Below are 15,337 nucleotides of genomic sequence, written 5' to 3'. Positions count from 1 at the left end.
AAGCTGCTCCTCCTGTACCCTGGGTCCGATTCAGCCCAGAGAGGACAATACTTCTGCCTGCTACCTTCTTTCCTTAGCCAGAGACATGCAATTGAACAAGTATATAGGGAGTACCATTGGAATATTCAGCAGCTATTGGGTTACATCATCCTGGTTATTCTGGGATACAGTGGTGAGTGTGGCAAAACAGGGGAGAGGAGGTCAAGAGCCATCCTGGGTCATTACTTCCAAACTGCTGCTGAGTTGTGGCCTGATGAATGAAGAGTGGATTGATTAATACTGGACAAAGACCCATGGCCAGTTAACAAGCCTGTCTTTCTACAGACTTATTCCTGGAACTCTGAGTCTGGATCAGCCTTGAAAATGGGGAGTTCAGAGGCCAACTCCTATCCTCAGCTTTGTTATCAAGAAACTGGCCTGCTCTGAGCATCTGTCCCAGGGAAGAAGTCTAAAGTAGCTGTAATCTGGAATTGGCTCAGGTGCAAAGTAACTGATGAGGCATTCTCTTAGACCTTGGGGTATCTCCCAGAAATGGACACCTGATCAGGGCACCTCCTCAACACAGGCCCCCACCAGAGTTCAGGAGTCTTCTCACACTATGCCTGCTGAGGCTAAGCAGCAAGGAGAGAAGTTGCAGAGAAGTCCCGAGCCTCAGCCTGCCCCTGAGGGTGGGCTGGGCTACTGCACTGATCATTTCTTGGAGCCCCAGTGGCAAGTTCCCAAGGCCTGAAGCCTGTAAAGAAGAGGACCCACACATCCCAGAAACCAGCTCACCCATTTATTTGACTGAGAACATTAAGAAGGACAACAAAATTAAACAATCTTTAATAAAATTCCTATAGAAAACTCAGTCACAGGGTGAGCACCCAGTTATCTTCCCCATTATTGAGGACTGAGAGCTCCCAATATTCTTTGGAGAATGAGCAGTAGTTTTGCTGGATGTTGCCAGTACTCAGAGCATCCATTTACACATTCAAACCAGTAGTTCCTATTGCACATATTAACATTATTTGCCACCTAGCACCCTACATATATGGTACCTCAACAAATAAATAAGACATTTCCATGTGGCATGAAACCATATCAATTTGAATTAATATCCTTGAAAAAAATCACATTAATACAAGTTTTAATAAATACAGTAAGAACAGCTGGTATTTTACTAAAATACTGAATTTTAGGTCTGAAGTTTATTCCATAAATAGGTTCTTTTTCCTTTGCTTGCTTTCTTGGATACATTTACTCAAGTATTAAGCTCTATGAAGTGAATTCTTTCATAGATACCATATAAAAACTGTATTAATATGCGCCTCATTACAGAAGCAGCTGGAAGAACTGGATCACACAGTTAACTGAAAAGTAACTTAGGAAAAAGCTCTGCTTTTTTTTAAACTTCAAAACACAGACTGAAGAATACCAAAGAAACATCGTTTTATATAGAACTCCCACTAGAAATTTTATAAATATATATATGCAGCATATTTATATATATATATATATATATATATATGTATATATATATATTTGCCTCACCAGTAGATTTTCAGCAAGTCTGGTTGGAATGATGCTATCATAGTAAATAAATATTAACAAAAGAATTTATGAGTTTCCACAGGTTTAAAATATTTCTTTTGAAAAATAATCATAAATTCAAGTTATAATTTGTAGTTTATATATATAAAAATGGAAGGAAGACACCGCTCTCTGAAGCCTTATTTGGAAAGTAAGAATAGCTCCCAGTCCCCAGGTGTGGAGAGTTGTTACCTGACTGATAACACTTGATCACAACACTGGAAAAGAAGTATTTACATCTTTCTGGTAAAGTACCAATCACTTAAAAAAAAAAAAAAGAGAGAGAGAGAGACATCAAACAATCCCTAGTAGCATTCCTTGGCGTGCAAAGTCAGCAGGAAATGATTATCCATAATGTTGACTCATATTCATGATGAATCTTGGAAGCATTCAGAAAGCAGAGGGTGGTCATCGGGAATTTTCCAGATTAGGATTTGTGGGATGCTGTGTTGTTAATTTAATTGAGTTCCAAAATTTCATTCCCTTTATAACATCTCTGGCAGGGTCATGTTCAATTTAGTGCAAGTGCAAAACGAAAAAGAAAACTAACAAATACATTAGGAGCAAAGGCTGATCATTAAGATCTGTAGTCCTTCCGAACTGTGTGGGCCATCCAGTTCACTTTAGTAGTCCAGCTTTCCCTGAGCGCCTCATCAAATTTTTGCTTAAATTGTTTGAGTGCTTCTTCTTCACTCTTCCCTAAGGCAAGAGAGTCCTAAAAATGAAAGGGAAAAAATATGATTTTATATCCTCATCTGAGAGGTGCAAACAGCAAACTTTGCAAGAAGTTGGCTTGGCCTCATCTTCTCTAGCCACATTAGGCAGAATACCTCATGTTTTTACTTACATATTGTCTGCAGGATGGGGAACAAATAACAAGGTAGCATGATAAGATGACCTCACCAAAGGGTGTTTTGTTTGGTACTGAACCCAGGCCCGCCTACGTCCCCAGTCCTTTTTATTTTGAGAAAGGACCTCAATAAGTTGCTTAGGACCTCGTTATATCGCTGACCTTGAACTTGCAATCCTCCTGTCTCAGCCTCCTGAGCCACTGGGCTTATAGGTGTGCACCACCACATCTATCTCACCAAAGGGTTTTTGAAGATGAAATTAACTTATAATTATTGCAAGATACTCAGGTACTTTTCCAGTAAGAGGACTTAAGGCAAGTAAAAGGCACACTGCTGAAAAGCAAGATGCTTAACTACTTTCTGGTCTTCCACAGTGTGGGTAGAAGGTCACTGCCCAGCATGTCTTCTGAATGCCCCTTCTACTGATGGGAAAAGCATCTGGTTACAAGATCCACTTTCAAAATTGCTCCTTCATGTGAACTTTCCAGATTCTTTTCCTCTTGGCTAAAGACCATCTGAGGAAAGGGCTTTGTTTTACTTCCTTTGGAATATTTAAATGAAATAGACACCTCTCACTGACCTTCATGCCCACAAAGACCAAAATGCAAGGAGAAGGGGTTTGTACCTTGAGATACTGTATATCCTTGACAGAGGTAAGCTCAGGAAGCCCTGCAGTCAACATCAGTGCAAAGAGAGTGATGAAGAGATTCCCATGTCGGCGTAAAATCAGATATGCATCTTCACAACACTGGCGGAACCTTCAGTTGATGCAGCATATGAGCAGTGTTAGAGGGGAGACATTTCATAAAGGAACGAAGACATCGTTAGACTTTTTATTGGAACTGGGGCATCTCTACTGAAATAAAAGTTCATTGCTGATTTTTCCTTCTGTGAATATTTTCCTAGGACTAAAATTTATATAAACTGAGTTTTCTAAAATCATGCATATCTTAAAAAAAAATAAAAACCACAACTAAATTGAAATTCTATGATAAAAGGCAATGTAACAATGCAGGCTGTTTACTTTCCATGAACACAAGAACTGATTATTAAACAAGTGATAACTATAATCCATGAGAGTTTCTGAACACAATTCTGGGTTCTGCCTATACGGTTTTACTCCAGAGACTAATCTCTTTAACGTGTGCCCCGCTCCACCCCACACCAGTGTCTGTGCCTCTGCACTGCTCCTCCCTGTAATCTGCCTTCCCTTTCTCTTCTTCAAGACAGTAATTCAAGGGGACCGTCCATTCCTATGCCCCTTATTTTGCCACAGAAAAAAACAGGACAGAAACTGGGATTCTGCCTGTATTTTATACCTCTAATCCCCACAACAGCCCTGAACTTTAAGTACTTTTGTCCACATTTTGAGATTAAAGAAACAAAGGTAGAAAGAAAAGTAATGTGTTTAGGAACACACAAGTGGGAAGGAATAGATTATGAAGTCTCTTCCAGAACCCAGATTCCTCACTACTCTCTATATACAATGAGAGTAAAATCTATAATTCCTGTTCTCTCAGCATCTTACTGTCAAATATCTGAATAGCTTCAGATAATTTTCTGAAACAGATAAAAGGTGGTATACTATTGGAGTCAAACTAGTAACTTATTTCAAATTTCTATCATTTTGTTTCTTTCCTGAACATTTCTGAACTGGCATAAGGATCTGACAAGCAAACTCCTCCACCCCAAAGCCTCCTGTTATTGTCTGAATATCTCCCAGACCCAAACTCAGTTAGCAAATGTTACTCTGCTGGTCAGATGACAAAATGCCAGACATGTTTAGTTTTGACAGGAAGGCAATACTCACCGGCCAAACTTTTCTGTGTTTCCTGTTTTTCCTTGTTGAATGACATGAATGAAATCATAAGTAAGAATAAAAGGCACTCTCTCTCTTTTAATACCAAATTTAGATTTAAAATTTCCAAGAATGTGTCCAAAGTCGATGTGGAAGAGCTGAAAATCAAATGGGATTTAATTTCTCTCATTTTTTCTAGAGAAAAACAAGAAAGGCAAGATCTCTGTAGCCCTCAACTCCCATGCACTACACCCACCCCTCATTCTGTGCAGAGCCCACTGGGCCACTTGGGAAGAGTATTTTTAACACTCTTAGGTCTTTCACTTTCCATAAGAACACTGATTTTAATTGCATAAACCCAATGGGAAAGGAGAATCTTTAAAAGAAAAATTCACCCAAATAATAAACATGCGTGATTAAAAAAAAAAATTGTACAGCTGGGGATGTGGCTCAAGGGGTAGCGCGCTCGCCTGGCATGCGTGTGGCCCGGGTTCGATCTTCAGCACCACATACAATCAAAGATGTTGTGTCCACCGAGAATTTAAAAAAAAAAAATTAAAAATTCACTCTCTCTCTTTTAAAAAAAAATTGTAGTTTTAGATGGACAGCATGCCTTTATTTTATTTATTTTTATGTGGTGCTGAAGATCAAACCCAGTGCCCCACGTATGCAAGGCAAGTGCTCTGCCCCTGAGCTACAGCCCCAGCCCAACATGAGTGATTTTTAAAATGCCAAATAGTTCTAGAAAACAAAACAAAGAGCACAAACATGCCCCACTACCTCCTTTACCCTAAGTGCTACCACTCAGAAGGTACTTTCTCCCCATGCTTACACACACTTTCCCTGGTATCTGCCTCCATTTTTCTAAATATTATTTTTATACTTATATTTACTTTCTAATTTTAAATTACTATTCTTTTGGAAAATAAAGATTTAGTACCCTGTGCTATAATGTTACAGAATACAGCACACTGTCATAGATTATGGTTAAATTGGCATTCAGTGTTTTTTGGGGTTGTTTGCTTTTGCAGTACTGGGGATTAAACCGAGGGGTACTCTACTGACAAGCAAATCCACCCTCACTCCAAGATTAGAGATCCTGCTGCTGAGAAATACACCTGAACCAAACAACAGTGAAACTTACCCCACACATAAAGTAGCCCTGCCTGAGCCTTAACATTACTCCAACTCAGAACACTGAGGAGACAAAAACTCCAAACCAACAAGAACCCAAGGAGGAACAATCAGAGAAAACTCATCCCACACTCCTTGACATCTATTCATCTATCAAAAATGAGAAGCCCCAGAACAAAAAAGATAATTACAAAAAACAATAAATGTGATTTGCCACTTAAACAGAATTGAGGGCAAAAAAGAAGAAGACAAATCTATCTAAATTGATGCACAAGTCCACGGCCTTTGAAAGAAAACATTAGGAAAAATGCAAAAAAAAAATCTCCTCCCAAAATTCACAATACGCCAACAAAGGATCCCACTGATACCGAAGTGGATGAAATCCTAGAGAAAAGTTATAAAAAATGAGTATTAAAATGTTCAATGAAGTGAAAGAAGATCTAAGGAATGAATTGAGATAGCAAACAGGAAATGATAAGACTACTTCGTTAAAGAAATAGAAACAATTAAAAGAAATCAGTGACCAGAAACCAATCAGAAATGAAAGACACAATCAATCAAATTAAAACTTCACTTGAAAGCATCAATAACAGATTAGATATTACATAGAAAATAAAACCTTAGCCCTTGAAAACAGGGTATATGAACTTGAGAACACAGAATGCAATACAGGGAAAAATTATTGAACATGATCAGAATATACAAAAACTCTGGAAAAACATCAGAAGACCAAATCTGAGAACTGTCAGGATGGAAGAGAACAGGGAGATACAAGCTAAAAGCATTGAGAACAGTTTCAATGAGATAGTTAGAGAAAACGTTTCTCATATCAGAAATGAAACAAAGATCCACATACTGGAGGCTTACAGGACCCCCCCCCCCCAAAAGATCTATTCAAATGAGAAGATCCAAATTCTAGACCCTATTCTAGAGAGGACCCAAACCAATAAAATTAGAAATGAAAAAAGAGATATCACCACTGGCCCTTCTGAAATCGAGATAATCATCAGAACCTATTTTGAAATTTTATAATCAATAAACTGGAAAATTTAGAAGACATTGACAAATTTCTACACACATATGACTTGCCCAAATTGAACCATAAAGACACAGAAAATCTAAACAGACCAATATAAAATAATGAAACTGAACAGCAATTAAAAGCCTTCCAAAAACAAAAACTTAAGAACAGATGGAATCTCAGTTGAGTGCTACTAGACCTCAAAAGAATTAACACCATCTTTCTCAAATTATTCCATGAATTGAAAGAGGGGGAACACTCCCAAATATATTCCATGAAGTCAGTATAACCATGGTACCAAAACTAAAGAGGCATTGATGAAAGAAAACTGTATACTCATATATCTGATAAACATAGATGCAAAAATCCTTAATAAAATATTTGCAAATCACATTCAAAAACATACCACAGTCAAGTAGGTTTCATTCCAGAGATGTAAGGTTGGTTGAATATAAACAAATCAATAATGTGATTTGCCACTTAAACAGAATTAAGGGCAAGAATCTCATGATCATCTCAACAGATGCAAAAAAGGCCTTCAATAAAATCCAGCACCCTTTCATGTTAAAAATGTTGGAGAGGGATAAAAGGAACTTACCTCAACATCATAAAAGCTATTTATGACAAATCCAAAGCCAACCTCATACTGAATGGAGAAAAAACTAAAAGTATTTCCTCTAAAATTAGGAACAAGACAAAGTTGTTCACCTTATCACTCTTTCTCAATAATAGCCCTTTAACATTAGCCAGTGATCAGGCAAGAGAAGAAAATCAAAGTGATGCAAATAGGAAAGAAGTCGAACTATCTCTGTTTGCCAATGACATGATCTTATGTCTAGAAGACCCAAAAGTCGCCAAGGGAAGATTTCTAGACCTTATGAATGAGTTCAGCAAAGTAGCCAGATACAAGTTCAATACCCATAAATCAAAAGCTTTCTTATACTCCAACAGTGGTTCAGCCAAGGAAGAAATAAAGGAAACCATCCCATTCACAATAATCTCAAAACCAAAACCAAAACAAACAAACAAACAAAAACAAAACAAAACAAAACTTGAGAATTTATTTAACCAGGGAGGTAAAAGAACTTTACAATGAAAATTATAAAACACTGATGTAAGAAAAGAAACTAAAGAACTTAAAAGATGGAAAGACCTCCTATGTTCTTGGATAGGCAGAATTAGTATTGTCAAAATGGCCATACTATCAAAAGCAATATACAAATTCAATGCAATCACCATCAAAATGCCAATGACATTCTTCACAGAATTAGAAAAAACAATTCTTTTTTTTAGTGAGTGAAAAATCCAAGATTTATTTATTTTTATTGGTTGTTCAAAACATTACAAAGCTCTTGACATATCATATTTCATACATTTGATTCAAGTGGGTTATGAACTCCCATTTTTACCCCGTATACAGATTGCAGAATCACATCGGTTACACATCCACGTTTTTACATATTGCCATACTAGTGACTGTTGTATTCTGCTATCTTTCCTATCCTCTACTATCCCCCCTCCCCTCCCCTCCCATCTTCTCTCTCTACCCCATCTACTGTAATTCATTTCTCTCCCTTGATTTTTTTCCCCTTTCCCCTCATATCCTCTTATATGTAATTTTGTATAACAATGAGGGTCACCTTCCATTTCCATGCAATTTCCCTTCTCTCCCCCTTTCCCTCCCACCTCTCGTCCCTGTTTAATGTTAATCTTTTTCTCATGCTCTTCCTCCCTGCTCTGTTTTTAGTTACTCTCCTTATATCAAAGAAGACATTTGGCATTTGTTTTTTAGGGACTGACTGGCTTCACTTAGCATAATCTGCTCTAATGCCATCCATTTCCCTGCAAATTCCATGATTTTGTCATTTTTTAGTGCTGAGTAATACTCCATTGTGTATAAATGCCACATTTTTTTAATCCATTCATCTATTGAAGGGCATCTAAGTTGGTTCCACAGTCTAGCTATTGTGAATTGTGCTGCTATGAACATCGAAGTAGCAGTATCTCTATAGTACGCTCTTTTAAGGACTTCAGGGAATAGTCCAAGAAGGGCAATAGCTGGGTCAAATGGTGGTTCCATTCCCAGCTTTCCCAGGAATCTCCATACTGCTTTCCAAATTGGCCGCACCAATTTGCAGTCCCACCAACAATGTACAAGTGTACCCTTTTCCCCACATCCTCGCCAGCATTTGTTGTTGTTTGACTTTATAATGGCTGCCAATCTTACTGGAGTGAGATGGTGTCTTAGGGTGGTTTTGATTTGCATTTCTCTGACTGCTAGAGATGGTGAGCATTTAGAAAAAACAATTCTTAAATTGAGTTGGAAGAATAATAGACTCAGAATAGCCAAAGCAATTCTGAGTAAGAACGATGATGCAGGAGGCATCACAACTCCTGATCTGAAATTATACTACAGAGCTACAGTAACAAAAAACACTATGGTATTGGCATAAAAATATTCATGCAGACTAATTGAACAGAATAGAAGACACAAAAATCCACATAATTACAGCCATCTGATATTTGACAAGGGTGCCAAAAATAAATTTTGGAGAAAAGACAGGCTTTTTAACAAATGGTGCTGGGAAAACTGAATAGCTCTATGTAGAAACTAGATCCCTATCTCTCATCTTACACAAAAGTCACATCAAAATAGATCAAAGACTTACATAGACCAGAAACCATGCCAACTGCCAGAAAAAAACATAGGGTCAACACTCCCTCATATTGGTACACAGACTTTCTTATCAAAACCCCCAAACCATAAGAAACAGAACCAAAAATCTATAATAAGTGGGATGCCATCAAAACAAACATCTAAGGTAACGCTATTCTTCCCTAGAGGCCCCCGCTTATTGTGAATTAGCATCCGCATATTAGAGAAAACATTCTGCCTTTTTGTGGGATTGGCTTATTTAGCTCAGCATAATATTCTCCAACCATTTACTGGCAAATGTCATAATTTTACTCTTCTTTAAAACTGAGTAATATTCCATTGAGTATATCATACTACACATTCTTTATCCATTCATCTATTAAGGGACACCTAGAAATGGTGGGAGTGGAGGGGATATGGGGATAGGAAAAATAGTAGAATGAAACAGACATTATTACTGTATGAATATATGTGACAATATGACCAATGATTCTGCAACTGTACACTCAGAAAAATGAGAAATTATATCCCATCTATGTATGATATATCAAAGTGTATAAATGCAATCTACTGTCATGTATAACTAATTAAAACAAAAAAAAAGTTCGGTACAGGAAGGGAAACAATTAAGAATGTGAAGACAGAACCTATAGAATGGGAGAGAAACTTTGTCAGTAGATTCTCTAATAGGGGATTAATATTCAGAATATATAAAGACCTTAAAAAAACTTAACATCAAAAATAAAACAAACAAACAAAAAACCTCAAATAAACCCAACCAATAAGTGGGCAAAAGAACTAAATAAAAAATTCTCAAAAGAAGAAACACAAGGGCTGGGGTTGTGGCTCAGCGGTAGAGCACTTGCCTAGCACATGCAAGGCCCTGGGTTCAATCTTCATATGATCCACTATCCCACTCCTTGGCATTTTCCCAAAAGAACTAAAATCAGCATACTGTAGCGAGACAGCCACCTCAATGTTTATAGCAGCACAATTCACAATAGTTAAATTATGAAATCAATCCAGGTGCCCATCAATAGGTGAATGGATTAAAAAAACTGTGGTATGTATACACAGTGGATTTCTATTCAGCCATAAAGAAGAATGAAATTATGGCAATGGAGAACATCATGCTAAGTGATGTTCCCAGTCCCAAAAAGTCAAAGTTCAAATGTTTTCTCTCATATGTGAAAGAGTAAAATAAAGGAAAGGAGGAGGAAAGCATAGAATATCATAAAGGGAAGATGAGTAGTATAGAAGGAGAATGAGAGGCAGAGTGGAGGGATGGAGAAGGGAAGGTAATGTGGAATAATTCTTTAAAAATTATGTTATATGCACATATAAGTATACCAGAGAATTTCACTTTTAAGTAAACAGAACCAATCAAATATAAATAAATATATAAGCAAAAGGAAATCTAACAGAGTAGGGGAAGGAGAATGGGGGAGGAGAGGGAGGAGAGAAGGGAAAAGGGGCACTGTGAACTGAAATTAAATTCCATGCATGTATGATTTTGTCGCATGAACCCAAATACTATATATAACTATATAGCTCTAAGAAAAAATAATTATTATATATAAAATAAACATATAAATGAAAATATCTTCACATACTGACAAACATTTCCTGCGGGGAAAAAACTGCCTTAGTTAAGTACTAGTTTCAACTCTTGGTGCATGTCCTTAATCCAGTAGCCTCCTGAGAAAAGCATGGTGGTATGTACCTGTAATTCTACTTATTCAGGAAGCTGAGTCAGGAGGATCAAGGTCAAGGCATCCTGGGCAATGTACAAGACCCCAACAGGAAAAAAAAGGAAGGAGGGAGGGAGGGAAGGAGGGAGGGAGGGAGGGAGGGAGGGAGGGAGGGAGGGAGGAAGGAAGGAAGGAAGGAAGGAAGGAAGGAAGGAAGGAAGGAAGGAAGGAAGGAAGGAAGAATTATATATATCAGAGGAGGTACAGATTTTGAGAACTTGCATGTTTGAAAATGTCTTCCTTTATTCCATCTTCACACTTGTATGATAGTCTGGTTATAGAATTCTAAGTTAGAAGTCATTTTCCTTGAAAATTAGAAAGGCTTTTACCGTCTTAAAGTTTCCAATTTAGCTTTGATAAGACAAAGTCATTTTGATTCCTATATTTGGCTTCCTGTGTCTCTGAAAAGGTTTTAGAATCTTTTCTTTATGCCTGATGCACTGAAAAGGGTTTTAATAAGAATCTTTTCACACACTATAAGTACAAAGAAATTGTTAAGTTTTGTGCTCTGTTGACTGGATCTTCATGAACATCAGCTCTGGGAAACATTTTTTATATTTGCTTAGGAGTTTCTTCCCTTACTCTTCTCTATTACTTGTTTCTGGAATACTATTAGGCTGATGGACTAATAGGACTAAGTCTCCCTGGACTAAGTCTCTATCACGTCAATATTGATGCATAAATACAGCGCGCGCGCGCGCGCGCACACACACACACACAAGGCAGTGGGGGTTGGGGAAGAAATAGACATTAAGGCATAATGTTTTAAATCAAATTGCTAGGATTTAAAACCTGGAATGTCTACTCTGTTGACTCATTTTTCCTACCTATAAAATGGGGATAGTACTACTTTGCTGTAAAGTTGTCATGAAGATTCTTCATTAACTTATATAACACACTTACATCTGTTCCAATTTTAAATTTTTGTTTGTTCCTATTTTTAAGACCTCTATTCTCTAATTTAAAAAAAAGAAGTCATTATATTTCATAATACAATGCTATCTACTTTTTTTCTATTTTAAAAATCATCTGTTAAACTGAAGTTACTCCATTTTCCCAGTCTCCTTCTTCCCCCACTTGATAGAGGTCTCTCTCTTTCACAGTAGAAGTTTCCTTCAAATGTCTACTAATCCAAGGGCTGGGAATGTAGCTCAGTGGTAAGGCACATGCTTAACATGCATGAGATAGTGGGTTCAATCCTGGGGTGGGAGGTGGGAAGTTAAAGGATATAAAATTTCAGTTAGACAGGAGGGAATAAGTTCAAGGGAGCTACTATACAACATGGTGACTACAGTTAACAACAATATATCATACTTCTGAAAATTACTGAGAATAGATTTCAAGGTTATCACCACAATAAGTAAATAATGTTAATTAGTTCATTTAGTCATTCTATAACATACATATTTCTTTTTTAACATATATATTTCAAAACATGTTATTTATGAGATATATATATATTTCTATTTGTCAATTTAAAAATATCTGCTAGTCCTTGGCTAACCATTCATATTTGAGTTGCTAAAAAGCTAAAGGAAAATTCCATGTAAATAGTTATGCTTGTTTGTTGACTAGTGATCTTCCCTGCAGAAGGCTTGGGAAGAGACCTCAACTGTAAGAATCTTTTCACTGGAATCAATCAGATTTTCTTACATGTCTTGTGGAGAAGGATAGAAACCTGAGCCAGTGTTCCTGTAGCAAAGCAAGTGGAAATGGCTGTAAACTGTAACATTTAGTATGTTTTTAACTTAGCCCCATTTTTAATATGGCACCTTCCCCTCAGCCTTTTATAGAACTTAGTGTCCTTTAATCAGAAGTTCCTTCAGAAAATAAATCTTCTGTGTCCTTCTCCAGGTAAGGAAGGGGACTTGAGCAAATAAACTATTCCATATAAAAACTGCCGCACAATCCCATTTTTAACCTTGCCCATATGCCCATCCTGAACAGTACTTGGTGCCTCCAATTTCATAGCTTTCCTGAGACTGGCATGACTTTCTTTCTCTCTCTCTCTCTCTCTCTCTCACACACACACACACACACACACACACTTAGTTGTAGTTGGACACAATACCTTTATTTTATTTATTTATTCATATGTGGTGCTGAGGATCGAACCCAGTGCCTTGCATGTGCTAGGCGAGCGTTCTACCGCTCAGCCACACCCTACCAATACTCAGGTTCCCATTTTTCAGTCATTGCTAATCATTGCTGCTTCTTCATCTCACTTGCTATCATTCCCAAATCTATTATGTCTTTCATCCACTGTGATCTCTTCCCTAACACCTTTGTCTTCTTGAGTTTATCTACTTTTTTTCTTGTTGCTTATTATTACTTTAGGAATTACTATCAGGAAAAAATAATGTAGATAAACCAAAGTGTTTGGTCTGATTAACTTGAAGTATGAAGGAATCCTTTGAAGTAGGGACACATGGTTCAATTCTCAGAACCCAAGTCAAAACTACCCAAATCTCCCATGTGGTATAACATTCTGTGTTCCATTCATGCCCCAAACTCACATAGTCACCTAGAGATATTCATTCTGGTATGCTTCTAGTTTGAGGAATCCCAATGGTGACTAAACTGAAAAATTATCCATCTATCTGTTAATATAAAAAAACTTTTACAAACAACCTAAGTCACTTAAATTAAAAAAAAAAAAAGGAAATTTTTCATTTGGAAATTCATTTGAAACTTAAGAGTTTCCTCACAGTTAACCCAGCTGTGGTATCCTTAGATACCTCCAAATAGTATTCGTATACTACTTTCCTCCCTATTCCCACATATGATTAGGTTCAATGTTCTAAAAGAACTGACTCAAGTGTTGTTCCTACCATCTTTTTTTTTTTTTTAAAGCTAAAGCACTGGCTACATTTTTTGAAGTTAATACATCTTCTGTAAGTAAATGCTTAACCAACTAATTTGAAACAAACAAATACAAGAAGTAGATGGTTATGAAATGAGGGAAATTGAGGAAAGATGAAGATATGATTTGATATCACTAAGGCCCTTGGCAAACCCAGCAGTATAGCTCACCTGGCCAGTTTTTTTGACCATGATGTTGTCACTGTGTCTGTCACCAATCCCAAGGACATAAGAAGCTACACAGTAGCCAGCACAAGACAGGGTAAACTCCTCAATTGCTCTGTCCAGGTCATCCCTGAATAAGAGAAAAAGTAGGAGCCTCAATGGTATTCAGCTTTCAAATGTGTGGGGTGAGACCCAAACTATACCTGTTACTTTTTTAATTGTGAAAAGAACTTACAATACATAGCTACCAAAACCACAGGGTGGGTCAGCCAAGAATCAGGGGAGTCAGGTAGCTTAAAAACACTAGATATAGGGGCTGGGGTTGTGGCACAAATGGTGGAGTGCCTGCCTAGCACGTGTGAGGCATTGGGTTTGATCCTCAGCATCACATAAAAATAAAATAAAGATACTGTACTCATTTAAAACTAAAAAATAAATATTAAAAAGAAAAAAAAAAACACTAGATATATGGGCTCAGCCATTCAAATTCCTGAGTCCTGGGGGTAGTGGGGGCAGGGGCGGTGTTGGTGCTTGTTTCAGTAGGGATGGAGGTAAACTCATGTGCATAAAAGGGCAGGCTACTGTGGTTTTGGTTGGATCACAATGCACTTAGGAACATTTTTGTCAGTTTTGACCTAAGACTAGAATTCCATGTTGAAGAGTTGAGTATTGTAGTTTCCACCATCTGAGTCACTGATCTCAATTGGAAGCGAGCAATATAGACTCTTGTGGAGACAAGGCCACAAAGATCAAAATTTAGAAACTGATTCTCACATACAAGTTCTTGGACAATACTAATGATAATATCTGAATCTCATTTTGAAGTCTTTAGCCATAAATAATTGTGGAGCTCTTCACTTATTAATGCTTGTCCAACACCATCACCATAAATAACACATAACTAAGCACTACAGTTTTTTAGAGAGGTCATAGTCTACAAACTCATTTACTTCTATCATAAAATTAATCTACTATAAACTTACTTAGGTTCATATATTCACATAATTACAAAAGCTGATATGTTTAAACAAAAACTTCAATATGTCATCTTAAATTCCTAGGTGGAATATCATTACAGAGCTTATAAAATTTGATTTAGATAAAGTAGAAATCAATTATAACCATTCATAAGATTTTAGGTCATTCTGTTCTAACCTGAAGTGAAGCAATCTATGAAACTAATTTTTCCTCTCAGACACCAATGATTTCTATTGGGAAAAGAATTATCTGTTTGGATGTTTGTATAGAAAAATGATGATTAAATAGAATCAACTAACCCAGAATTATATTCCTTCAGCCAGTTCAGAAGGGCATCTTTGTTGAAAGCTGCTGCAGCAGCCACATTGCTACTATTCAGCTGAATGTCAGCAATTGTTTCAGAGGTGCTCACAACTTCAATGAGGCCAGAGCGATCTCCTGTTGCTAAACAGCCATAAGGGAGCATGCTGAAAGGGGGGGAAACAGATGGGGGGGGCATTAAAAAGTCATAATTTCCTTAAAATGAAACATTAATTTGTTAATTTCCCC

The 15,337-nt window shown here is 37.1% G+C and overlaps 1 protein-coding gene across 2 annotated transcripts in view; it reads right to left on the bottom strand.

Annotated features, from left to right (window-relative positions):
- Positions 1-763: 763 nt before the first annotated feature.
- Positions 764-15,337, bottom strand: part of Pik3cb (phosphatidylinositol-4,5-bisphosphate 3-kinase catalytic subunit beta) — a 140,087-nt gene continuing 125,513 nt past the window's right edge. For both annotated transcript variants that reach the window (XM_046431708.2, XM_046431709.2), the window contains 5 exons: positions 15,088-15,255; positions 13,817-13,940; positions 4,234-4,379; positions 3,049-3,181; positions 764-2,287 (listed from right to left, as the gene is read on the bottom strand). In XM_046431708.2, the coding sequence (XP_046287664.1) occupies positions 2,150-2,287; positions 3,049-3,181; positions 4,234-4,379; positions 13,817-13,940; positions 15,088-15,255 (709 nt within the window). In that variant the 3' untranslated portion in view covers positions 764-2,149. The remainder of the gene's footprint in view (positions 2,288-3,048; positions 3,182-4,233; positions 4,380-13,816; positions 13,941-15,087; positions 15,256-15,337) is intronic.

Source organism: Marmota monax, unplaced genomic scaffold (assembly GCF_021218885.2).
Source record: "Marmota monax isolate L192 unplaced genomic scaffold, Marmota_monax_Labrador192_F-V1.1 WCK01_AAM20220418_F8-fsc00022, whole genome shotgun sequence".
Taxonomy (NCBI): Eukaryota; Metazoa; Chordata; class Mammalia; order Rodentia; family Sciuridae; genus Marmota; species Marmota monax.
The sequence above is the reverse complement of the archived record's forward strand: the minus strand, read 5'-3'. Positions and strand labels throughout refer to the sequence as shown.